The following is a 27,068-nucleotide window of genomic DNA, read 5'->3' on the forward strand; positions in this document are numbered from 1 at the left end:
GTGTCCACAGGACAGGTTGACACACACAAGGAGATGGAAGATTTGGGAGGACATAACGGCGGAGATTAATGCGGTGGCTCCACAAGTTCGTGAGACGGAGCACGTTAAGAAGAGGCAAGTTCATGTGTGTTACATTTGAGCAGTACAAGACCAGTAATGTTTACATTAGATGTTAGATGGAGTTGGTCAATGGCCGGTCACGTTGCTTGGAGCCACAGACATGTTTGCCATGTCATTTAAACAATAGTTATTGTAGGGTGAGTGTGAATGTATCTTCTAAGGGTTGTTTTTATATTTTCATTGAATGTAAGTTGTGTGTAATGAAGCACATGTTGTCATCTGTTGCAGATTGCAATGTGTGCTACAGCAAACATGAGGAGTGACATGTAGTAATATGTAAACTTTGATTGCAGGTGGCACGACTTCAAAACTAACCTCAAGAAGAAATTGGCTGGCCCCATGCCTGGAAAGCTGAAGCTCACCCCCCTGGAGGAGATGGCAGAGTGCTGCATTGCAGTAGAGGAGGTCCGGGGGGTGAGCACCATAGATAGCGAGGCCCCAGTGGAAGTCTTGGCTTCTTTTCTTGAAGGTAATTATTTGCCATGCCATAAGTAGCTGGTCCTAATTTTGCATGGAATTTGTTGTAATTGTAATTTTCTCTTTCACCAGCATCCCCACCGCTTGGTCAAGAATTTCTTGAGGTTGAGGAGTCTGTGCCTCCTGCCACCAGTGCCAGGCCCGTGCAGCAGCAGCAGCCACCACCCGAGGCCGAATTCGACAGGTGGGTGCAGGTGCTTTCCCATTTTTACCAGCAGGGAGACTTGGCATCAGAGCGGATGCGTAGGACCGAGGAGGTCATGCAGGGTTTGGTCAGCACCCACCAGACTATCGCTGGGAGCCTGCAGGCTATGGCTGCCACCCAGCAATCAATTGCTGCTAGCCTTCAGGTGCTGGCTGATCAAGCCCTGCGCCAAAATGACCTCCTCCTCCACCATAATGAGCTTATGGTGGAGCTAGTTGCCAGCAATAGGGTCCTATTGTCATCCGTTTCTGGTGCATTCCCACCAGCAGCACTCCCTGCTGGCAGAGGGGGAACACCATCCCCCCCTCACCAGCATCTGCTCCACCTGGCCCATCATCAGAACGTGGCCGTGGCCGAAGAGCTGCTGCACGTGGCAAGGAGCCTACCAGGGGCAAACGTGCCCGCAAATGAACTTGTGTCCGCATTAATCTCCACCCTTATGTCTTCCCAAATCTTTCATTGAGCTGTGTGTGTCAGCTTCCTGTGTCCAATTCAGTGCAGAGGGTACCCACATTTGCCCTCATTCCGAATGTCATGTTTGGTTCCCCTGTTGCCCTCTTTCGGCTACCATTACTGTCTGCTGTACTTGAAGTGTTGGTGCTATACTTTTGTTGTGAAGCCACCTGATGTGTTCCTAATGATTCTGCTGTGGCTATGTATGTCAAAAAATCATGTATTTATTATATATTTTTTATTTATATTCCTGGCATGGTACCTTTTAATTTGTTACGGTTTCCATTTTATTTTATAAGTTCTTGTAATAAATGTTTTTTTTTTGCCCCCAAATGTGTGGTTTAAGTGATACATGTAGAAGTGACATGTGTATTTCTATTATTAATATTAAGTTGTGTCCATTATTTGCAGTGTAAAAGTGTGTGAAAAGTGCAGCATATATGTGTGTGTTTAGTAATGGTCCATTTAAGCTGCAATGGTTCCAATTGAAGCAGTGACAAGCGTGTAATTAATGAGTAATGAGTAAAGGAGTGGATTGTTTTGTGTTCAGCTGACAATGGTTGTACTGATTAGGCGTTCCGATTGCCTAGCGCATGAACAAGTGGTGTCCGCAAAGCAATACTTGCTTATGGACACCGCATATTTCTTGCCTTTTTGTTCGCGTGCATTCGGTGTGCTGTCCGAATGCACGCCTACCAGAATTAGTGCACTCCCTCGTGTCCGCCCATGTTTCCGCCCAGTTTAGCCCACTTTGAAAGTACGCCCCTGTGTAGTTCCGAATGACGCCCATAATATGCCCATATTTCACGAGTGATTGCGGTGCACATTTCTGTACGGTATTGGGGAGTACAAGTACGGAGACCATACGTGGCACATGCGCATAGCGTTCCCCACGCATGCGCAGACGGCTAAAAAACGCCATCCGAAAGTATTCGGAAATGTATGCACCAACCAGAATAAGGCCCTATATCACTATGCCTATTTTAGACAATATAATTTTATATACACACACAGTTATTAAAAAGGGATCAATTAATACAGAGGAGATTTTTTATATATTATTATTATTAATAACTCATACATATACGCAGATATGCACATACATACATACACCCTTTTACGGGCTGTATATATATGCATGTGCATATCCACACAACTGGAATGGGCAGAGACAATACATGTATCAATCACAAGTGATTAAATATAGAATGAATTTAATAAATTAACATATAAAGTAAAATGAAATAAAATAAAAAATAAAGAAAACAAAAAAATAAAAAAATGAAAAACACAACAAAACAAAACATTAGATCAAAATAGAATATCGATATATGGTGGAAAATATCGATATATAGTTAATCCAACACAGAGAAACATTTATACATATATATATCAAAATAGATATTTATTCACTACTATTTCAATTTAGTAAGAATAAGTGTATACGCCAGAGAGGCACTCTATATCTTATTGTTATGTAGTATCAACATTTTTTAGAGACTTTAAGGTGGTTAGGGTGATATTTAACTCTTGAAATTTTGGTAGTATTTTAAATCAATGAGAACATAAGGGGAAGGAAGGAGATATGGGAGGGGGGGAGGGAGGTTTGGGGGAGGGGGGGGGGGGTTGAAGGGAAAATCCATAGAAATGGGGACATATACCTAGAGCACCAAGATGAGTATAGAGGTATAGAGCTCAAAGTTAACCAGTCACGGGGTGAGTATGTATACAAACATACCCAGGAAAATCATGGGGAGATATTTGTCAAACATTATATGCACAGGTTGCAAATTTAGCTAGTAGGATCTTATTATTTATTTTATTCTTTTATTGCAGTTATTACCAGTTCTATTTTTTATCTATAGCTTTTGCCGCTACCTTGTATTTATTAGGAGCAGGCTATAAGACGGACATCGTTGTACTTGACACGCTGCCGCCTGCCTTGCTCGCTGTGTATGAGCTCCCTCCTTACCTTCTAGAGTGGGCAATAACTCGGACGGCGCTGTAATTGACACGCCACCGCATGCCTTAGCTCTTGAAGGGTTAACCACCAGTGTATCATCTCTATACCCCCGGCTAACACGGGGTGCCAGAGGAGTGGCAGTCCTCATTGGCTACCGCAGGCTGGGGAGATCTGCAGTCCCAATTGTATGGTGATTGCTCAGACACTGGTGTGCTTTTTGGAGGGGCCTCTGTAACTCCCTAATTAATACCACACTATCTGGGATTAATTGTTATATTGGTTACACAGTTTCCAAGCCATAGTGCTTAAGGTGATAGGCATTTCCAGATTTCTGGACACAACTCCAATCTGACAGGGCACATATAGTAAAGCATGTTGTACTCCCACAATACTAGTACTCACTGCCTGTCAGCACGGTTCTAATTAAAAAAGAAACACCGTTTGCAAACTCTTAAAGGGGACCACAGGGGAATTGGGCCACACTGAGTGAGGATAAATTCGCTTATCCTTTTTAATACACTGTCCGTGTTTTATGTTTCACTGTTTTGTCTATATTTCGCCTCTTTTGTCTTTTAATATAAGTTAATAAAAGCTAAATTTTATGCTATTTTTCTCATGAGGTGCACCACACAGAAAGACATTTCCTTTTCTCCTTTTTGCTAGTTTCATAATCCACCTGCTTTCTAATCTCAATAATAACTGACATCTGTTACCTCCCCGTCGAGGTTCTGGAACATGGTCAATTATTTTTGTCCGGAGGCTGGCTACTGAGTGTCCGGCTGAAAGAAAGTGCCGCGGTACAGGTTGATCGCTAGCACCAGACATGAGGGCTGAGCGGATAGCCAATCTATGATTGGTCATCCGTTCCCTAAAAGTAGTTTCTGTTTTACCAACATATATGAGTCCGCAAGGACAATATATGAGGTAAACAATATATTTTGATAAACAATTAAGTACGTGCTTAATCGGGTATCTCCTTCCACTGTAAGGATGTAGGAAGGAATTCCCGGTAAGCATTGAGCTACAGGTGGTACAACCGACACACCTGTAGCATCCCGGAGTCTTAAATAGAAAGTGGGCAGGGGCTTAGCTTTTAAAAGATCAGTAATGTCCGTTTTGACCAGATAATCACGTAAATTTCTGCCACGTGAATAAGCTGGCATCAGACGTGAGTTATACAAGGCTAGTAGATCACGGTCTGTGTTGATAATGGGCCACATATTTTTAATATATTTAGTGGTTGTGCCACTACTCTCTGTAAATTTATTAATCCAGGGCATAATCTTATCAATTTAGTGTTAGTATCTGTCCCTTTCAAACAATCACACGGAGCATCACACGGAGCATTTGTGAGAAGGGTAAACCTCGACGTAATGGTAATGGATGACAGCTACTGTGCATTAATAAAGAATTCCGGTCTGTCTCTTTAACATGTAAACCAGTAGATAAAATACCCTGGGAGATTTTAAATTTGACATCCAAAAAACTTAGGGATTCATGGCTGGTAATACAGGTAAATTTAACAGGGTGGTTACCAGCATTATGTGTGTTAAGGACCCTGAGTAAGACGTCTTCATCGCCAGACCACAAAAACAGGAGGTCGTCGATGTAACGTACATACATAGATAAAAATCCACTTTGATGTAACGGGGCGAAGAGGTCCTTTTCAAGGGCCCACATAAAGGCACTGGCGTACGATGGGGCCACGGAGGACCCCATCGCACACCCTCGTGAGTGCTGCTTCATTCCCTTACTTGTATAGGATTTCTGCATCCAAAGAAGGCACCTGAGCAGTTCACCCTCTACACCCCTTGAGTGCCGGATTCACCTACAACTATTATGGACTTCAGTGATTTCGACTGAGGCCCAATCAAGGCACCTCCTGCAACTTTTCTACCTGACTTGGCGTCACCTGGGACATCTTCCCCATACAGGCAAATTATTTTGGTTGCTGCACACAAGTACAAGGTTGGATGTTAATATGGCTACCGGTACCGACACTGAATCCCCACTGAATCCCCGTTTGCCAACCTGAGATCACTTCAGCTATTCAGATCTGGAGGTTGATAAGATCCTGTTCACGAGATCTCTAAGAGGAGAAACTACCACACCTGACTGCAAAGAACTGTACAATGAATGGTTTCGGTTAAGGAAACGAGAAACCGATTTCTTATATCACGGTATCACCCTTTCCGATTACCATAGACAAAAGCAGAGAAACATCCCGACTATTGGCCGTCATAGCCCAGCCTTTTGCAAAAAATGCCTAGGGATTTTTTTTTTTTTTTTTTTCTTAAACTTTTTTATTGAGACATTGCATACATGTAAAATATATCACATTTTAGTTATTGTACAGTGCTTGTTACATAATAAAATATTTGAACGATGTACAGAGGTCTGGTGTCGTAAATCCAACCGTCATACATTTGGTATTAAGATTCTTGAAGGCATTTTGTTATGTACCATAATCAATTATCAATCAAGGGGGACAGGGGGGTCTAAGGCAGCCAGCCTAGTGAGGTACCATGTGGTCGATTTTAAACTGGCGTGTATCATTTTTCTTGTGTTAGGGGGTAGGGTGGGAATGTAAGAGTCCCAGAGAAGGAAAAACTTTTCCACATATTTGTTTCTATCGACAATAGCTTCTATCCAATCCATTCTAAATAAGAAGTGGAGCTTTGATAAGAATACGGGGAATTGTGGGGGGGTATGATCAATCCAGCTCTGAAGGATAGTTTTCCTTCCCGCAGCGCTCAAGGCCAGCAAGAGTTTTTTACCTTCTTTCGTCATGCGAAGGTTCGGGTCAAATATGCCCAGTATTGCCCATTCTGGCGTCATAGGGACAAATGTAATTAGTTTGGTCTCCGCATAACGTTTTACTAAAAGCCAAAAATAGCGGATTATTGGGCAAGCCCATAGGCAGTGGTAATTGTCTGTGTTTTCCATGTGGCATTTTGGGCAAGTATGATCATTAGAGGTTCCTATGTGGTACCTTCTAATTGGGGATAGGTATGAGTTATGGTATATGTTAAGAAAAAGTTGCGTATACATGCTGGCCTTGAGCGTCTGCCGGGAATAAAGGAGACCCTTTTGCAGTTGTGCTATGTCTAATGAGGGAAAGTGGGTTAGCCAAGTAGACATTCCCCCTTTTATTGTAGAGTGATCAATGATCTTTCTTAGATAGGTATAATGTATGGATACAGCTTTGGAGGTTGGCACTGGGTAGGACAACATGGTATCCAGAGTGTTAGTCCAATCAGCATCTGAAAAATGTTTAAGAACATGTGATACGTAGAATCTAGCTTGTATAAATGCCAGCGGGTATGGACTGACCATGGTATATTGGGCTGATAATTCTGAGAAGCGTAAGGGACGCCTCTCTTCTTTCATTATCAGCGATCCTACAGAGGTGATACCTGCCAGTTTCCACACAGTGAAGGGGTGAGCAGCCATGCCGTCCAAGAATGCCGGGTTATTTAAGAGGGGTAAGTGTAGGGAGTGGTATTGGTTCAAACCTGCTGCATGTCGCAGTATATGCCATATCTTTCTAGTGGTCCACAGGAGGGGATTAGATTTCAAATTTTCGGGTATCTCGTGATCATGTAGGTGTAAAAAGCCGATCAGACTGACGTTACCTAAAGACCCTTGATCCAAGATTGTGTTGGTGTAGACAGAGCTGTTATGTAACCAGTCACGTAAATGTCTGAATAGAGCTGCATAGTTATATGTGGTGATGTCTGGGAAATTTATGCCTCCATTAAATATAGGTTGCATGAGTTTTCTCATTGCTATGCGTGCTCGTCCATTTTTCCAGATGAATTTGCGGAAGAGCATTGTGATATGTTGGGTGTCTTTTTTTGTCAGTAATACAGGGAGTATTTGTAAGGGGTATAGAAGTCTAGGAATTGCTATCATTTTTAATAGATTAGCCTTTCCCAGGTATGAGAGTGGTAGTCGTTCCCATCTAGTGATATCGTTTGTTAGGGTAGTGATAGCTTTGGTGATATTTAAAGTGTATAGGCTTGCAGGGTTACGGGGTAGTGAGATCCCCAAATATGGGATATGTGTGGTCTGCCATTTCAATGTGAATTGGTTTGTCCACAGGGGGGGAGTGTTGGGTCCATAAAGAAGCATGGCTTTGGATTTGTCAATATTGATACTAAATCCAGTTATGGGTTCAAAGGAGGTTATTTTGTCTAGAATTAAGGGCAAAGTAGTTTCCGGGTTATTTACGTATAAAAGAATGTCGTCGGCAAATGCCGATAGTTTCAGCTCTTGTGTGCCTATTTTTATGCCTTTAAATTCTGCCCAGTTATGTAGTGTGCGTAAAATGGGGTCCAATGCAATGTTAAATAAGAGCGGTGATAAAGGGCAGCCCTGGCGGGTTCCTTTTTCTAAATAGAAACGGGGTCCTTTACAGCCATTAATCAATAATGAGGCTGATGGGTTTTGGTAGATAGTACGGATGAGGGCTATAAATTCCGGGTCAAACCCCTTTTTTTTCCAGAACAAAGAATAGATGTGGCCATAATACCATATCGAATGCTTTGTTCGCATCTAAGCTTAGAAGCATATTTCGAGTGCGAGGTGAGTTATGGGAGGAGATAATTGCTGCTAGTGCTGCGCGTACAGCTTTAATCGAGTGTCTTCCTTGTGTGAAGCCTAGTTGCGAGGGGGTGAGTATGTCAGGTAAAATAGTTTGGAGTCGTAAGGCCATTATTTTTGTTAATAGTTTGTAGTCGACATTTAGAAGGCTTATAGGTCTGTATGAAGGTAGTAAGGTGGGGTCTCTGTCCGGTTTAGGTATGAGTGTGATGTGGGCCTCATTAAAAATGGGGGATTGGACTTTGTTTTTATATATGTTTTGGAATAGTTCTAGTAGTGTAGGAGCGATTTGGAGCTGGAGCATGCGGTAATATTCACCAGATAATCCATCTGGTCCCGGGGATTTGCCATTAGGCAATTTAGATATGACTAGGTTAATTTCTTCCATTGTGATATTTCCAGTAAGAGCAGTCTTTTGTTCTGGTGTGAGAAGAGGTAAGACCTCGTCGGTTAATAAAGATTTCTGAATGACAGGGTCTACAGGTGACGAGGCAAACAAATTTTCAAAGTAGGTTTGAAATTGGGAGGCGATTTCGGAAGCTTTGGTTATAATTTCTCCGGTTGTTGGGTGTCTTAGCGAGGTAATGATATTACGCCGTTTGTGTGGTTTAGCAACCATCGCTAATAATTTACCTGCCTTGTCTCCCCATCTGTAGAATCTGTTTCTAGTGTAGTCTATTGAGTGTTTTGCTTGGGTAGCTAAGTATGTTTCAAATATTTGCCTAGCTTGTTTGTATATTTGTAGGGTGGAGTCTGAGGGATTAGTTGAGTAGTTATGGAAAGCTGCCGTCATCTCTCTATTGAGGGTGTCATGCTTAATCCTAGCTTCTTTTTTCTTTTTAGCAACATAACCAATTATGTGACCTCGCATTACTGCCTTTGAGGCTTCCCAGAAAATGTCAGGACGATCCCAGTAGGCTAAGTTTTCGTCCACATAGTTGGTCCAGTTATATATTAAGTATGATTTAAAGTCGTCTGAGTTAGATAGATACGAAGGGAATCTCCAAATATGGTCCGTCGGGTGCATATGTGAGTGGTTAAGAGCAACCATAATTGGAGCATGGTCGGAGATTATTATATCGTAAATATCAGTTTTACATATATCGGTTATTAGTTCGTTTGCTATTAGAAACTTGTCGATACGAGAGAGTGAGTTATGAGCTAGCGATAGATGTGTGTGTGTTCTGTCCGTTGGATTCAGTAGTCTCCAAGGATCGGTTAGTCCTAGGTTTGTACTTAGAGATATCAGGAATCTGCTTTGGAAATCAGTGGCTCTGGGTAAGCATGGCGTTCTATCAATTGTAGGATCCTCTACCATGTTGAAATCGCCACCCAAAATTATTGGGTATTTGGCTTTAGTTTGTAGGGTGTGTTCAAAGTCTTGAATGTATGTGTGGGTATTGACATTTGGGGCATACAAGTTGGCAAGTGTGTATTTAGTATTGTAAATTTCAATGTCTAGAATTATGTATCGTCCTTCGGGGTCTGCAGTTTCTTCTAAGATGGTTACTGGTAGATTTTTTCTAAATAGGATTGCTACACCTCTGGCTTTTCTATGATAAGATGCGGAGAGGCAGGAACCAATCCATGGGGCTTTTAGTGTGGTTGGCTCTTCCGACGACCAGTGTGTCTCTTGTAGTAAGATTATGTCAGGGTTAAAGCGTTTTAGGCGGGTAGTGACCCGTTTTCTCTTGATGGGGCTGTGTAAACCTCCGACATTCCAAGAGATGAGGGTCAAAGGTTTAGGGGGTAGTGTGGTTGTGGGGTTAGGAGGCGGCATGGCTACTCACCCACTCCAGAGATGTTGCAGCCGAGGATTTTCCGATTGTGTTCAAAGGAGGCGGGTATAGGTCTCTTCCCGTGTGTGGGGCGGGAAGGTTCAATGAGGTTGTTGAGTAACACCAATGAGATAAGAGAAAAAAACATCAGAATTTGACGGTTGGATAATAATCTCAATAATCTGAACAATTTAGTGACAAATAAACAATGTCTCACAATAACATTTTCTAAATTTTTCCTTAACATCCAAAAAAGACTTGTGGGCACCATCCTGGTTAGGGGGTGCGCACATGTAACTGTTGAACTAAAGTAACTAAAAAGGTGCAACAAATGTGTGTATTTAAACTTCATTATATTCGTCCTGGGAATATAGTGTATCAGATAAGTGGTGCTTGTATTTTAAGGTGGTGTTCACCTATTGGGGGTTCGTCTAGGCGAATTATCCTGCATAAAGTGGGATCTCGCCTCTCCTGGGTCATTGAAAAATACTGGGGTACCATTTTCTACTACCCTCAGTTTTGCGGGGTATAATAAAGCAAATCTCACATTATGTCTGTATAAGTAGGTGCACACTTCAGAAAATTCTTTGCGCTTTTGGGCAACCGCCACTGAGAAGTCTTGAAATATCAGGACTCTCTGTTCACCCATTTTAAAATCTTTGGTTTTGCGGTATGCCGCCAATATATTCTCTTTTCTCCTATAATCTAAATAGCGGGCTATAACCGGCCTTGAGCGGGTGGTATTGTCATCACGTGTTGGGCCTATTCTATGTGCTCTCTCAATGTGGGGTATATCAGTGGTGTCTGTAATTCCTAGGGCCCTAGGTATTTCAACGCTCAGGAGAGATATGAGGGCGTTACCCACAATGGACTCTGGGATACCAATGAAGCGCAAGCTGTTTCTTCGTGATCTGTTTTCTAGATCCTCTAGTTTTTCCTGTAGTTGTTGCACAACTCCCTCCTGAGGGGCAGTGTCATCACGATATTTCTGTAAGTCATCCTCTACATCACTAATTCGGGATTCTAGAGCGGTGATACGGGTGGCATTAGCTTCAATGCGTGCCAGGCCCGCATCCACGCTAGCTTGTAGGTTGTTAAACCTTTGATCTAAGAGCGGCAACATAAAATCGGAAATTTCTTTAGCTGTAAGGGTGGAAGGTCTTCCTTCCGGTATGTCGGAAGATTCTTCATGAGCGCTACTAGGGGAAGAGGGGCCAGATTTTTGGTGTACACCCTTGTTCCTCCCTGGCTTGCTGGCGTTAGCGAGTTGTTTAGCAGGCATGTTTTTCTCAACAAATTTGTCCATACCCTAAGGGTAGGAATTATGTAGGTAAAATATTACACCCAGGCAGATAATTTACGGTATGTCTCAACAAATTTGTCCACACTCGAGGGGTAGGAGTTATGTGTGTAATTTGTTGCTATCGGTCAGGTGGCTGCAGTATATCTTTGTGATACCTAGGAGAGCAAGCACGATATTTGCCCCAGGTAGAATATTGGTTGAAAGATCAAGGGAACATATTTACAGTATGTGTCCCTAAAAACACATTGACTTAGTTCAGTCAAAATCAAATAATGGCAGTATAATATATCACCACTAGATGTCAGCGTAGCATCATCATTAGAAATTTTCTCTGAGAGAGCAGTGTAAAATGTCAATTATCAGCTGAGTCTAATACACTTAACACATCTATTCAAGCTAGTAATCTGCAATAACGTAGATGATGTAGTAGTCTATATCAGATATATAGTCAGTTTATGACAGTCAACTGCTAGGTTTCGGCAGTTAGTGTTGTGTCATAAACTACAGAGGTGGAAAGGTTTATCAGAAAATACACAGTAAGTGTATAGCAGTTAATCTAAAGCACATCGCTAGGAGACACAAACAGTGATAATTAAGTAGGTAGTATCTATATGTGGAAGGTTGCAAATAGATAAACCGTAATATAAAGAGTTGAGCCTCGGGAACAGTGTTAAAGCGAAGGATATTAGAAGCCTTAAGTTGTGTATAGTCTCCAGTAGCTGGTTACTGTTTTTATCAGAGTTCAGTGTAGCTCAGGGGAGATATCGCCAGGAGCTTTTTAGCAATAAGCTTCCTTTCCTATAGGCTGTCAGAGTACATAGGCAGTGTTTCAACAATTGTATGGGGGCACAGTTATGTTGTGAAACCTTGATCTAGCGGGTTGTTTAAGTTAGAGGTGAAACAAGCAGTCACTCCTCAGGTTTCCATAGGGAGTAAATGCAGCCCAGGCAGGGAATGGGTCAACCCACAGGTGTTCCAAATGGATGTCGCTCCACACGGGCACCCACAGCAGTGAAGAAGGGTACACAGTTATGTTCAGCAGTAGTACTGCGTGTAGATTTCTCAGTGCACACCTCAGCCAAATCGTGTTAGCCTCGACGGTTAATGTCCCCACGTCCAGTGACCCCAACAGTGGTCTTTACTCAGATTCTCTGATAGCTGGGGGTTGTGTGTAGATCAGCCCCCCGTGAGCAGCGTCTCAGCGGTCTGAGGTGTCTCGCCTCCCGCGGGTCCCGGCTCTCCAGTCCCCAGGCGTACTCACCCAGCAGAGGTCTGGCGGGTCGTCAGCGGTTCTCCGCCCTGGGGTCTCGGCGTTTCAGGTCCTCTCCGGGGCTCCGCGTCACACAGTGAGTCAGGCGGAGATTCCCGTCGTCTTGGTCTCTCTATCGCAGCTAGCCGCCGCAAGAGAGGAGTCCCTCCGCCCGCAGAGAGCACTCCCCAAGCAGGCAGGTGGTCGCTGAACTCCGGCTCCGACGGAGAGGTGGGAGTGGGGCAGGGGAGCGTTATCGCCAGCCGGGAGGGGTGCGGGTCAGGTCAGCTCCAAGTTGCCCGCTGTCAGTCACTTTGTCCTGGGGATTCCACGTATCCTCGCGAGTGCGGGCGTCACTGCCGTCGGGTCGTCTCGGCAGAGGGTGCAGTTTCTCGTCTCACGCCACAGGTTTTCCCGTGTAGTCGGTCTCGCCGGGTTTCAGCAGTCAGACCCTGTGTGGGAGTTGTTGGTGGCGTCCAGGGACAGGGCAGTTGCCTGTCTAGTGTGCGGTGCCTGGTGTATGGCGCCGGTTTTCGCGCCCAAACATGGGCGTTCAGGCAGGCCTCTTGTTCGAAGGCTGGATTCCGGTGAAATATTGCTCCCTGGGCTCCAGAAAGGTATCAGCGTGACCCGCACAGCATGGAGCTTCTTAAGGGATGGTTTGCAGGCAGCCAGAGTGTAGATATAAGGTGATGGTAGCAGATTAAGTTTTTGGCTACCGGGAGCTCCTCTAAAACGCGGCTGCACTAGGCATCCCGCCCACCGGAAACCTGGCTAGGGATTTTAAACAAGTGCTCGATGGACCTCATATTACCCTTCTCACAAATGCTCCGTGTTAGGAGAATTGTGAGTGACTTCGATGAAACTTTAACAACCCTTGACACTATGATTGAACTTTTTTGGTTGCTAGGGGCTACCACTTATCTGATCTTTTGGCTATTAAAGCTAAAGTTATTGGTATTTCAAGAGATGAATGTTTGAAAGGGACAGATACTAACACTAAAGTTGATAAGATTATGCCCTGGATTAATACATTTACAGAGAGTAGTGTCACAACCACTAAATATATTAAAAATATGTTGCCCATTATCAACACAGACCGTGATCTATCAGCCTTGTATAACTCACGTCTGATGCCAGCTTATTCACGTGGCAGAAATTTACGTGATTATCTGGTCAAAACGGACATTACTGATCTTTTAAAAGCTAAGCCCCCTGCCCACTTTCTATTTAAAACTCCGGGATGCTACAGGTGTGTCGGTTGTACCACCTGTAGCTCAATGCTTACCGGGAATTCCTTCCTACATCCTTACAGTGGAAGGAGATACCCGATTAAGCACGTACTTAATTGTTTATCAAAATATATTGTTTACCTCATATATTGTCCTTGCGGACTCATATATGTTGGTAAAACAGAAACTACTTTTAGGGAACGGATGGCCAATCATAGATTGGCTATCCGCTCAGCCCTCATGTCTGGTGCCAGCGATCAACCTGTACCGCGGCACTTTCTTTCACCCGGACACTCAGTAGCCAGCCTCCGGACAAAAATAATTGACCATGTTCCAGAACCTCGACGGGGAGGTAACAGAAGTCAGTTATTATTGAGATTAGAAAGCAGGTGGATTATGAAACTAGAGGCCATGTCACCCCGCAGTTTAAACGAACAGTTAGGATTGCACTGCTTTCTATGACATTGCCAATATTCTTATTTAACATCTTCTTTGAATTTTACAAGATACATCCTGCATATTATCATCTGACCTGACGTTTTCTGCTTGTGTTTTTATGCTTATTCCTGTAGTTTTTATGTTTATTTCTGTACATATTTTTTAGGTTTCAGTAGGTCACTCCATTTTGTCTAAAAAATTATTATTTTTTCTGATATATATGGTTTTAATTATAACACGTGTAATCACTGACGTCACCCCAGACCACTATTCTGGTTGGTAATTGCCTCCGTGTGGAGCCATGGCCTCAGGTGTGATGGGAGTGTCTATTTGAGTGAAATTCACAGGATTGGTTAAGATGTACCTGACGTTCTGTATAAATTCTCTTGGTGTTTCATTGTATGCATATCCCTGATGACGGGAGGGTTACCCCCCCGAAACATGTCGGATCAATAAAACTCACTTGTTTGACTTGCAAAGCCTCGTGAGTGCCGCTTCCTTCCCTTACTTTTATATATATATATATATATATATATATATATATATATATATATATATATATATATATATATATATATAAAACAGAAGAATTGGTAAGGCGTCACTCCAGGTCTTAGGTGAAAGAAATATTTATTGTGAGGCGGTCAACACAGTTTCGGGTGTTACCCCGTCGTCAGGACCAAAAGCATTTTTGGTCCTGACGACGGGGTAACACCCGAAATGGCGTTGACCGCCACTTACATATGCAATTAGTATCGCAAAGGGCAGCTCTAGAACTGCCTTTTGCAAAGCAGCTGGCGGGGGATGAGCTGGTCCCCGCAGCTCTCCTCCTCCTCCTGTGCCTGGCAGCCTGCTGCTCAGTCAGCTGCAGGAACTGCTGGGCTCCTACTCCCTGCACCTGGAAGCACAGCAGAAGGCTGTCCGGACATAAGGTGAGGGGGGCAGCGCTGGTAGTGCGGGGCGGCAGGGGTCATGAAAAGTAGCCCATAGGCTTCTATGCGGTTACATCAGCTAGAGCTGGCATAATACCCCACAGCGGAGCACCGGTGGTGGGGTTTTGGGGCATCTGAAAATGTGGTAAAAACCATGATGTGGATTCTTACAGTCTCTCCAGTTGAGAGTATACATTTTTTTGAATTGCTAGTTTCCATATAATTTTAAAAATATTTAATGAGATAAAAAAAATTAAGACATTACCTACAGTATAGAAAAAAACACAATTAAAATTCCCAATACTTCCACAGTTTGTATGATGCTTATTAATATGCCATTACATTTCTTCCTAAAGTTGTTGCAGCAAATGATCTGAAGTGGCAGACCTCTGGGATTTTCCGGCCCTTCATTGAGGTTAACATGATTGGACCAAATCTGAGTGATAAAAAGAGAAAATTCACCACAAAATCCAAGAACAACAGCTGGGTCCCAAAATATAATGAGAGCTTCCAATTGTGAGTATGAGTTTAGCTGTTGTAATTCACAAAACATGCATTTATACACCTTTCTTGAAGAGAGATAAAGTTCTATTTTTAAAATACAGACTGTGAAATTTATTGGATGGTACTTTCTCCATCTCTCTCCACTGTATCCCTCTCCATAATTTGAAACATTGTCCCCTATCTCGTTAAGACATAATGCTTGAATTTGTCTTCCTGTCAATGTGCATAAACTGTAGGGAGTAAATTTACTGAGCTCTGTGTTTGTCTGAGTTGGCAAATGGTGTATTTACAATCTGGGAAGTTTACTTAACACCTAGACAGGCATATATACTACCAAATACACCATCGTCCAAACTCAGGTGGATTTCACTAAAGCTGGCCATACATCTACAGATTGATTATAAGATCTGGCTGGTTGGAACAAAAACCTGGTAGTGGATGAGAGCAAATGACAGTTGACCATTTGCTTTGAAATGCTGGAAAACTGCCAAACTGTCCCTCAGATATTACCAGGTTTTTGTCCCAACCAGCCCAATCTTACAATCAATCTGTAGATATATGGCCAGCTTTAGACGTCAATGAAACACGGAAAAATTACCTAAAATCGTTTCAGCAAACACACTTCTGAGAAGTTCAAACTCAGCTCAAAATGTATTGCTTCTTTGTTGAAAAGTTAAAAAAAAAGAAAAAAACTGCATGTGGTCTCCCCTACTAAGCAGAACCAGCCCTGGGCTCTTTGAGACATTCCTCAGCAAGCCTTCCCTGCAATCTGATACTTGAAGAACAACAAATACCAGCATGTGGGACATTAAAGTGGCCTATAGTTCTATTGTAAAATATATATTAAAATAAAGTATAAAGTACAACTTTAGCAAAACATAAATTCGCACTCATATACATACTCACACATACTTACCTACAATCCTCCATTGCCCTTCAGTCCTCTTCTTCAGTAGAGATCTCATTAGCTGGCGTTTCGGGGTATATCCCCCCGTCTTCAGGGACTTATAGCACAAGACTGACATAAACACATATATATATATATAGGCATTGACATAATTACAAAGTTAAAACACATGGTGCCTCACCTGTCCGGCGTCACCGCCCGCTCCAGTTGCTCACTCCTTCCTTCCACCCGTCGGGCATAACTCACGTGGGACGGTGGCGCCGACCAGTGACGTCACCGCACAATGATTGCTCTGTTGCTAGGCAGCGCGGTCTCAATCTGTAAACAAAACAAAGCGCCGCCATTATTATCTCATCAGAGCATAATCTTATTTAAAAAACAAGTAATCACAACATAGAAACATAAAATAAAAAATGCGTGGCAGTCTTTCTGTTATTGGTGTCTCTACCTGTGTTTTAGGCAGATGCACCAGGATTATAGAAAATGAAGATCAACATTTTAAATACATTCTAAACTGGCAATTATTATTAATATATGTATGTATACCAGTGGGGGCTCACTAAAACTGGCTATTCAGCCCTGGTGTGGCCATCTCTTTATCAAGGGTGAGAAGTATTTCAAGGTGATCGTTCATAATATACGATTTAGAGGAAACACTGGAGTCCTAATGTCTCATTGAGTCCCCTGGGTGCTATGGTGTCCAGGGAATGAATCCAATTACTTTCTTGCTGCAGCAGGGTCTTTTCTCTATTGCCTCCCCTTAATGTTGGGGGGACATGGTCTATTATAATGGCATACCCTCCAACATGACCCATTCCATTAGGTACAAAATTGTCTGTTCCTGGACTTCCTTACCAGTGGCAGTTACACAGGTGGGGCTCCAGCTCAGTCCAAAATTCAAAGAGGGGGGTCAACAGTCAGTGAGTCCAGGACAGTGATGTTTGGGGTGGCAGTAGGTGTGGCTCCCCTTTTTGAACATTGGACTGTGCTGCAGCCTCACATCTGCAACTGCCACTGGCAGGGAAGTCCAGCAACAGACCATTTTGTACCTAATGGAATGGGTCATGTTGGAGGGTATGTAATGGCCCTGATGCTAGGAATTGGATGTTTTTTAATAGCAAAGTGCCTAGCAACAGGCTGTTCACTAGTACCACTAGTGCTATTAAAAAACATCCAATTCCTAGCATCAGGGCCATTATAATAGACCATGTCCCCCCAACATTAAGGGGAGGCAATAGAGAAAAGACCCTGCTGCAGCGAGAAAGTAAATGGACTCCAGTGTTTCCTCTAAATCGCATATTATGAACGATCACCTTGAAATACTTCTCACCCTTGATAAAGAGATGGCCACACCAGGGCTGAATAGCCAGTTTTAGTGAGCCCCCACTGGTATACATACATATATTAATAATAATTGCCAGTTTAGAATGTATTTAAAATGTTGATCTTCATTTTCTATAATCCTGGTGCATCTGCCTAAAACACAGGTAGAGACACCAATAACAGAAAGACTGCCACGCATTTTTAATTTTATGTTTCTATGTTGTGATTACTTGTTTTTTAAATAAGATTATGCTCTGATGAGATAATAATGGCGGCGCTTTGTTTTGTTTACAGATTGAGACCGCGCTGCCTAGCAACAGAGCAATCATTGTGCGGTGACGTCACTGGTCGGCGCCACCGTCCCACGTGAGTTATGCACGACGGGTGGAAGGAAGGAGTGAGCACCCGGAGCGGGCGGTGACGCCGGACAGGTCAGGCACCATGTGTTTTAACTTTGTAATTATGTCAATGCCTATATATATGTATGTGTTTATGTCAGTCTTGTGCTATAAGTCCCTGAAGACAGGGGATATACCCCGAAACGCCGTTGGGCTAATAAAGGAATTTTATTACTACAACAGACTGCGAAGTGCCGCTCCTTCTCCGCATATCACTTGGACCCACAGAGGTTTTTGAGAAGGCACACGCAGCAAGATAACCCCTGTGGACAACCAGAGTGCCGGGCATTCCCTCACCATATATATATATATATATATATATATATATATATATATATATATATATATATATATATATATATATATATATATATATATATATATATATATATATTATACAACATGTGGTCCGGCACTCTGTTTTGCTGAATAATGGCCACTGGTGCCTTCCTAAGTATAATACATACATGTTTGTTATCCTAAAGAAAAGACATATAGAGTATGTCTTGAAACGTCAATATGACTAAATAGACATCACCATCTGTTTCACTACAAGCCCACCTAGTGCCGCCTGCAGTCCTTCCCAGTGAAGTACCTCTCTGTGTATATATATATATATATGTATATATATATATATGTATATATATATATATATATATATATATATATATATATATATATATATATATATATATATATATAGAAAGAGCAGCAGACCGGCACACTCACTGGCTTAGACGCTAGATTTCTGCTTTGCTGGGTGCCCCCACTGGAATCATGGAATAAACAGTAGTTTGGAGGTGCGGCACTCCCCGCAAATTAACAGGACATGAAGTGGTTTAAAGGCAACGTTTCAATGTCTTTATTGCGACATTTTCATCAGGCTAACATAATACATGACAGGAACATACCTTTATTCACCTCTGTGCAGTTAGGACAGCGTGACTCCCCGCCTCCCACACAGTGGGCGCTTAGGGATGACGTCATCCTGCTGGTGGATCGTGCTACCATCACCATGGGAACACTAGACAACAAAACGAATACAAACAGAACAATGATATGCAGGCTCATGCTGGGTACTTGCTCTAATTGCTATTATAAACCATGTCACTTGTGCATCGTTTCACATAATAAGCAAATAGGGAAAACAATTACTCTGACTTTTAGTAAGTAATAAAGCGCATGAACAAATAGCAAGATTGGACCAGCAGCATTAATGAATAGTACTAAGTATATTAACATTGTGCGCATTGGACAAATATGTCTTAAAGTAAAAAGGGAGGAATTTCTTAATGTTAAGAAAATCATTATTATAGCTTCCTGGCAAGACAGCTGATGCCCAGGTGCTCATTTAACCCCTTTGGGGCCAGGGTATCAAGGCGGTGGATCCACCTGGTTTCACATTTCAATAGATGGCGTTCAAACATTCGTTGCCTTCTTTAAGGTACCGAATGATTGATCATGTTCCTTTGAACCTGAGAGGTGGAAACCGTGGTTTGTTACTATTGAAATGTGAAACCAGGTGGATCCACCGCCTTGATACCCTGGCCCCAAAGGGGTTAAATGAGCACCTGGGCATCAGCTGTCTTGCCAGGAAGCTATAATAATGATTTTCTTAACATTAAGAAATTCCTCCCTTTTTACTTTAAGACATATTTGTCCAATGCGCACAATGTTAATATACTTAGTACTATTCATTAATGCTGCTGGTCCAATCTTGCTATTTGTTCATGCGCTTTATTACTTACTAAAAGTCAGAGTAATTGTTTTCCCTATTTGCTTATTATGTGAAACGATGCACAAGTGACATGGTTTATAATAGCGATTAGAGCAAGTACCCAGCATGAGCCTGCATATCATTGTTCTGTTTGTATTCGTTTTGTTGTCTAGTGTTCCCATGGTGATGGTAGCACGATCCACCAGCAGGATGACGTCATCCCTAAGCGCCCACTGTGTGGGAGGCGGGGAGTCACGCTGTCCTAACTGCACAGAGGTGAATAAAGGTATGTTCCTGTCATGTATTATGTTAGCCTGATGAAAATGTCGCAATAAAGACATTGAAACGTTGCCTTTAAACCACTTCATGTCCTGTTAATTTGCGGGGAGTGCCGCACCTCCAAACTACTGTTTATATATATATATATATATATATATGTGTGTGTATGTGTATATATATATATATATATAATATACACAATGGTCAAGGTTTCCGGCACTGCCTGGTTTTAGTATGACAATTGACCCGGTGCCCTCCAGTTATGGGCTTTGCAGTAATATCAGTGTCGGTGGCTGTGTGTGCTCGGAAGGCACAGTACTTGACTTGCTCTATTGGGTGCCATCTTGTGGCTACTGGCATGCAAAATACTGGAATTTCCCCAATAGGGCAATAGAGGTGATGTGTTAGGGGGTATGCAATCCCGGATCACGACTGTCGGTCCCTCCCGACAGCCGTGGCGCTGTGTGGATGAGGGAAGAAGTCGCCCATGATGGAGGTCTCAGGTGAGGGTAATTATCACAGGTTGTTTTGTGTTTGGGGCAGGATTTCCTAAGAGTATATCAATGTTTGCACTGTGTGTTTCATTTGATCCCTGAGGACAGGCGAGAGGATCTAAAACATGTTGGATTAAATAAAGAGTTTTTTCACCGTTTTTTTATTACAAATCTGTGAGTGCCGCCTGATTACTACCTACTACAAAGGGCTGGCTTTGGATTGTTTGGACTGTCGCGATCCCGGACGTATATCGACAATCCATGTCCTTTTACGCAAATACGCCCCCTTTTCGACGATCGGCAGGTGGGACATTGAATCCCACCTGCTGATTTGCTATCGGGCAAACCGCAAACGGGACAGGATTACGGCTGTCGGGAGGGACCGACAGCCGTGATCCGGGATTGCATACCCCCTAACACTGCTCCTCACCTCTATTAGGGAAACTCCAGTATTTTGCATGCCAGCAGCCACAAGATGGCACCCAACAGAGCAAGTCAAGTATTGTGCCACCGACACTGATATTACTGTTATGTTGTTCTTTCATTTTGACAGGCTGGTAACAAGTTATTAATAATATCAAATAACTTTAGACAAGTATACTGTAGGTGGCCTAATGGAAGCTGCTGTATGATTAATTTTTATTGTGTGTATATCATTGCTGTGTCATGTTTTTATATTTTCTGTGTTTTTATTCTCATGTCTTATAGCACATTGGGCACTGAAAATGGCCCAGAGTGTTATGAACTGCAGGTGTGTGTGAAAGATTACTGCTTTGCTCGAGAAGACCGAACCGTGGGCACAGCTGTTATGCAGCTGCGAGATCTAGCACAGAGAGGCAGCTGTGCCTGCTGGCTCCCCCTTGGCCGACGCATTCACATGGATGAGACAGGACTGACCATCTTGAGGATCTTGTCACAACGCAACAATGATGAGGTGGCCAAAGAATTTGTCAAACTGAAATCTGACACTCGCTCTCCTGAAGAGGGCAGTTAGGGTGATGGGGCTCTTTATCCCTCCATCCTTTGTATGACAAAAGTACCCTTCTCACTGCCTTGCAACCCAGGCCCAGATTGTAAATAGTTTAAATACATTTTGAAACACACTATTAACCAGGTCACTGCCAGCAGTGCTCCCCAAGCTCTGCCTAATGCTCACTGGTGCCTTTCTGGCAGTGACATGGGTAAGGTGTACACAAATACACACACCAAGGGCTGCGTTCATATGTGCCATTGTGTTAATGTTCTCCCTGCTGGACCACATAAGCACAGTTGATAGGGGGCTTTAACTCCTGCCATGCATTAAGCTGCGGGGCAGTTAACAGCACCCTAGCAGTGGGAGGATTTAGCAGTTTGAGAGACTTTGTTCCCCAAAAATTGGAGAACGATAGACACTTTCCCTCCCCTTGACCTGTCCGTTAAAGTTGCCTGCACCCCACCTGCTGTGTATATAAGATCTTCCTGTACCAGTGTCTTATTCTGTGCAATGGTGCTGCATGGGTATTAGTTTTCTATGAAACAACCACCTTAAACCCTAATCCCGAAAATCATGCCTGTTTTAATGCCTTGGACTGGACAGTCACTCATTTGCACGGTGCAGCAAAAAGGACACTGCCAGCTGCTTAGCACCTCTGTCCTTTCCCAAAACTGCCCAAATCATCCAGCACTGAAGAGGTAACAAATCCCCAACCCTGATCAGGGCAGGACAGCAAAATCATCCAAATCCTCCCATCTCTTCCATCGTATACAAACTGCACAAGGGACTAAAAATCTCATATGTTTAATTAAAATAAATGTGGCATGTTGTTTTCCCAATGAGCGATGCCACAGATTCCTCCAACCTTCCTCCCATCATGTACAGAAACCCCCCTTCTTTCTTCTTCCTCCCGGGTGCATGTACAAAAAGTTTGCACTAACTTGGACATTTTTGGTCTCTGTAAAAATATTTTATTATAACAGCTATTAAATACAAATAAAGAAAGGCAGTATGTGTTGGTTGTTTCAATTATCATAATTTTCAATATTTTGCCTACAAAACAGCTGGTTGTCTATGCCACAAATCATGCCATGGTAATCTGTCAGGTGGTGGTTTCCAAGGCACTGGGATATTTGATATTGAAAAGATGCTAAATTATGGAAATTAAAAACACAAAGGTGAAAAACAATCTCTCAGCAGCACAACAAGGTGGAAACACAGTAATGCAATTAGGATGCACCAGTAGGCTGTGCTGATTAATTTGATATTTGACACTTGTATATATCTGTGTGCAGTTGCATCTGAGGGGTAGAAGTACAGTATAAGGGAGGAGAAGTGATAAAGGTACTTTATCACCGGCCAATCAGCTCCTGACTGTTACCTCCCAACTTTCTCTGTCCCTGCAACGGGACACATAAACGCACCCAAAATGTGGGGGCATGGCCTGCAGGAAAGCGGCGTCATTTGCGTCATTACGCTAGGGCATGCCACCATTTTGCCACTGTGGGGGCATGGACCCGAGGCTCTGTAAGCTTCTAGCCATGCCCCCAGCCCCTATGGCTGCGTGAATAGATGCTGTGAGCATGCGCACAGCTTCTATTCACCGCTGATCACAGGCTGTCAGGGGGGTACTCTCAACCCCCCCCCCTCCCTGCAGAACACTGCCGTCCCCGGGCGGGATGCGGGAACATCCCCAAATACGGGATGTTTCCGCGGAAAGTGGGACAGTCAGGAGTAATGCAATGCCTGGGGATATTCATGCCCGTCTAGGGCTAGCGGATGTCCAGTTTTAAGCTGGCTACCTTCCAAGATAAGTTGAGATCCGGCAGCAGGAGCTGCCAGGAGCATCAGTGAGGGCACCGGGGAAGTTCAAACATGGCCACCAGAGCAGGGCTGCAGACTGCAGAGCATGAGCAGCAGTAGTCCCTTCTCTTAGTCCCATGGTCATTTGCATATAGTACAAGTGCCTTGAGTCCTGTTGGAGAAAGTGCGCTATATAAGTAAAACTTACTTACAATAGCGCAAAGGGCAGGTGAGGATGTCCCTACACCCTATAGATGTGCAAATCACAGCACTATGAAGCCTGGCATGGGGCTAGAGGCGATGATGAAGAGTGTATGCCATCTACTCCTACAGCAGTGGAGTCATCAGAAAAAAAGTAAATGAATGCTGTGTGTGTGTTTCTCTGTATAAATATATATGTGAAACCCATTATATTAACTGAGCCCTACAGAAGTACTACCGTGTTTTTTTTTCCAAGAAAAAATACCATAGGGCTTATTTTCGGGGTAGGGCTTATTTTAATTAACATTGACACCATGCTCCCAGTCCTGCTTTTACAGACACCATGCCCCCAGTCCTGCTTTTACAGACACCATGCTCCTGTCCTGCTCCTCACCTACAGCTCTTTCCAGTTTTTCAGGCTTTCCGCTAGGGCTTATTTTCGGGGTAGGGCTTATTTTGGACTAGTTTCCAAAAGCAAGGGTAGGGCTTATTTTCGGGGTAGGGTTTATTATCGGGGAAACACGGTAGCCTGAAAAGATAAATATTAAATTAAATATATGGTACTTGTGTAGTTTCACAGCGGAAGGCTACGTTACGTTTTCAGCGTAGGCTAAGCTACGTTATCAGCGTAGCCCAACGGCTGCCTAGCGTAGTCAGCATAGTGTCTCCGTGGCAGCCCTGCGTAGTCTCCATCAGGCAGTGTAGTCACCATACTGTCCCCGTGAGCTGCAGCTCTGTCCCCGGCATCCCTTGCAAGCCTAGTGAGCGCCTCTAACACAGTGCCGGTAACCGCCAGATCCCCAGTGCTGGCGGACGCCGGCTGAGAGGCGATCATGCAGGCGCCGGCAGAGAGGCGCTCCATCTGCCTGAGACACACGAGCGTCTCAGACGCTTTTGCATCTCTGTAATTCTTGCGGCAGGGTTCGGTAACCCTGCCCATGTCTGCTTCAGGGAGATGGGGTTAGGGGTTCGGTAGCACGTGCGTCTCGTGCACAAAGAGGGATGTGTGCGCAAGTGCATCTCATGCACAATAAAGGGCGCATTTGCCAGTGCTCCATGTTACAGATGGAGCGCCTCTCATTCTTGGCAGCGCGCCATCGCAGAGGTTTTGGCAATCCTCTCTTGTGCTCCCATCCACCAAGGGGCATGGATGCTCACCATGCAATACAAGTTGCCACCTCTGGGTGGCTAATGCTCCACCGATCTAGCGGATATATCAGACAAAAATTGGGAAAAGGGGAACAGGAGGATCAGTCGCACAGGTTTATTTGAGCAAAAAAAGTTTTTAATTGTACCCTCAATACAGTTGTAAAATTGGTAGGTTTGACCCCAGATTGGGAGGGTGTGCTACCACAGGACACAGGTTTAACAATTTGTAGAAAAAGAGGAAAGAATGTCTCGTGGTGCACAGATTAGCAAAGAATAAAATGTAACCTTTATTAGATATCTTTTAAAATTGGTGCGAAATATGGACAGACAATGATACATATAAACACAAACAGGGTATTTAAAAAGGATATAAATCCTCACTCAGTATGATCCAACTCAGTGTGTGCTCTGACGAAGCTCCTATGCGAAGCGTACGCTGACCTAAACACTCAGTGTGTGCTCTCCTCCTCTCCCCTTTCCCCAATTTAATGTATTTTGATCTGTATTAGCTTAAGTCCATCCGAGTCGGAGCGGTTTGCCAGTTTCCACTGGACCGCTCAGTCAGAGACGCGACGTGCGTGACGTCTGCAGCACCTGATCTCTGACTCCTAACAGATGGAGGTCTCCGACAGTGTCAGACGCACGCCTGAGTCTCTGTGCCGGGTGCATGGCAGCACAGCTGACGCGGCTCTCCCTCAAATCTATGGTGTGTAGTGCTGGTGTAGAGGTGGCAGATCTCACCAGACACACACCAAACGAGGGGTGACCCGCTGGACACTGTACGACGTGACCTATAATTGGGACATTGGTCGATGAGAGTAACTAATACAGGGTGAAGTGGATTCTGACTCATATCAATATTGGATCAGACCCTCTACTGCACCGGCCTAACAATTAGGCGACTCTGAGGACAATCTTTATTGTGGATAAACACTAACATTACAAATATACACACAATAAACTAAAGTTGAATAATATTGCTGATACCAAGAATAAATAATAAGGAGGATATAGAGTTGGACCACACTGAGTGAGGATTTATATCCTTTTTAAATACACTGTTTGTGTTTATATGTATCACTGTCTGTCCATATTTTGCAACAATTTTCAAAGATATCTAATAAAGGTTACATTTTATTCTTTGCTAATCTGTGCACCACGCAGAGACATTCTTTCCTCTTTTTCTACAAACGATCTAGCGGATATACTGTACCTATGGAACGGTATCGACATTCACCGAGCGGTATGAGCTTACACATTATACTACAGTATGAGACGCTTGAGAGTTGGTTAAATTAGTGCAATGTGGGGGGGCAGATTTAGCTCCACTTCAGCGTCTGCTATCGAAAGACTTGCGGGGTAATCAGCCATCAATTATAATTCAAGCAGTGAAAATCTGGCAATGGGTATGTAAAGTGACCAATTATACGGGGCTAGACCCCGATACCTCAATATTTTCCCTGAATACCATGAGAGAAATAAAAGAGCAGCAGGGAGGGCTGGCTTGGGGGAAATATGGGGTGATTACGATCGGACAATTTTATTATGAGGGAAATATCAGATCGTTTAGTGAACTACAGATGGAGTATGATCTGCCCAGACACATGTTCTTCAGATTCCTCCAAGTTAGAAGTGCTTTGCTGCAGGAAGGCAGTGGGACACTGGAGAACATTGCTGAATCGCCAAGTAAAAAATGTATTAAACAACTGAGCAGTGGGAAGAGATTGTCTAAGGTGTATAGGTATCTGAACACATATATTCAAAATGAAGAGTTGTTGGTCCTAAAAGAAAAATGGTCTACAGATATTCCGCGGCTGGTTGAGAATGATTGGAGGGAGGCTTTGTCATTTCCAGGTAGGGCTACCACTTCAATCCGAATCCAACAAGTACAATTTAACATTCTCCACAGGAGTTATATAACCCCGGTTAAATTAAAAAAAATCGCTGGAGCCCAATCTGATAGTTGCCCAAAATGCAGGGCCGAGTCGGGACTTTTTGGCATCTCATGTGGGAGTGTAAGGTAATTAAAGAATTCTGGGACGAGATAATTGTTAAAATGGAAATGGTGGGAGTCCCCCGGGGGTCCCTTACGGAGTTAAATTTGGTATTGGGGGTATGGTAGGAGAGAAACCCGGCATGTGAATGGAAGCAATTGGTGACGAACCTGTCAGCCATAGCTAAAGTAATAATAGCAAGGCAATGGATGGCCTCCTCGGGCCCAAAAATCATGGACTGGCTGAGCATGGTTAATAGCACATGTGAACACGAGCGATATGTATTTGCTACAAGGGGAGCTGGCATAAAATTCTGTAAGGCTTGGGGTCTATGGAAACAATCAAGGTTTTATAAAGTAGATGTTCGGAAAGACGGTCAATGAGGAAGGGAGGAGAGTTAAAGATAGTAGAACGGCACAAGTAACTTGGGACACAGTAGCCTATAATATAGGTAGAGTAGGGAAGTTCACAAGGGATAACGACTAAGTAAATGTTAAAATTCAATAAAAAGCACATAAGGAATATATGTATATTAATTTTTTGTATGATGGGAATAGAGAGATATTAATCC

At 43.4% G+C, this 27,068-nt stretch overlaps 1 protein-coding gene across 1 annotated transcript in view; it reads left to right on the forward strand.

The window, feature by feature from the left end:
• The window catches only part of LOC146068713 (protein unc-13 homolog A-like), a 334,746-nt gene extending 312,380 nt beyond the window's left edge, over positions 1 to 22,366 (forward strand). Inside the window, exons 42-43 of the mRNA XM_083179255.1 lie at positions 15,112 to 15,271; positions 21,086 to 22,366. Coding sequence (XP_083035381.1) covers positions 15,112 to 15,271; positions 21,086 to 21,371 — 446 coding nt within the window. The 3' untranslated portion in view covers positions 21,372 to 22,366. The remainder of the gene's footprint in view (positions 1 to 15,111; positions 15,272 to 21,085) is intronic.
• The last annotated feature ends 4,702 nt before the right edge of the window (positions 22,367 to 27,068 follow it).

The sequence above is a fragment of the Crinia signifera genome, chromosome 1 (assembly GCF_055691185.1).
Source record: "Crinia signifera chromosome 1, ASM5569118v1, whole genome shotgun sequence".
In the NCBI taxonomy this organism is placed as follows: domain Eukaryota; kingdom Metazoa; phylum Chordata; class Amphibia; order Anura; family Myobatrachidae; genus Crinia; species Crinia signifera.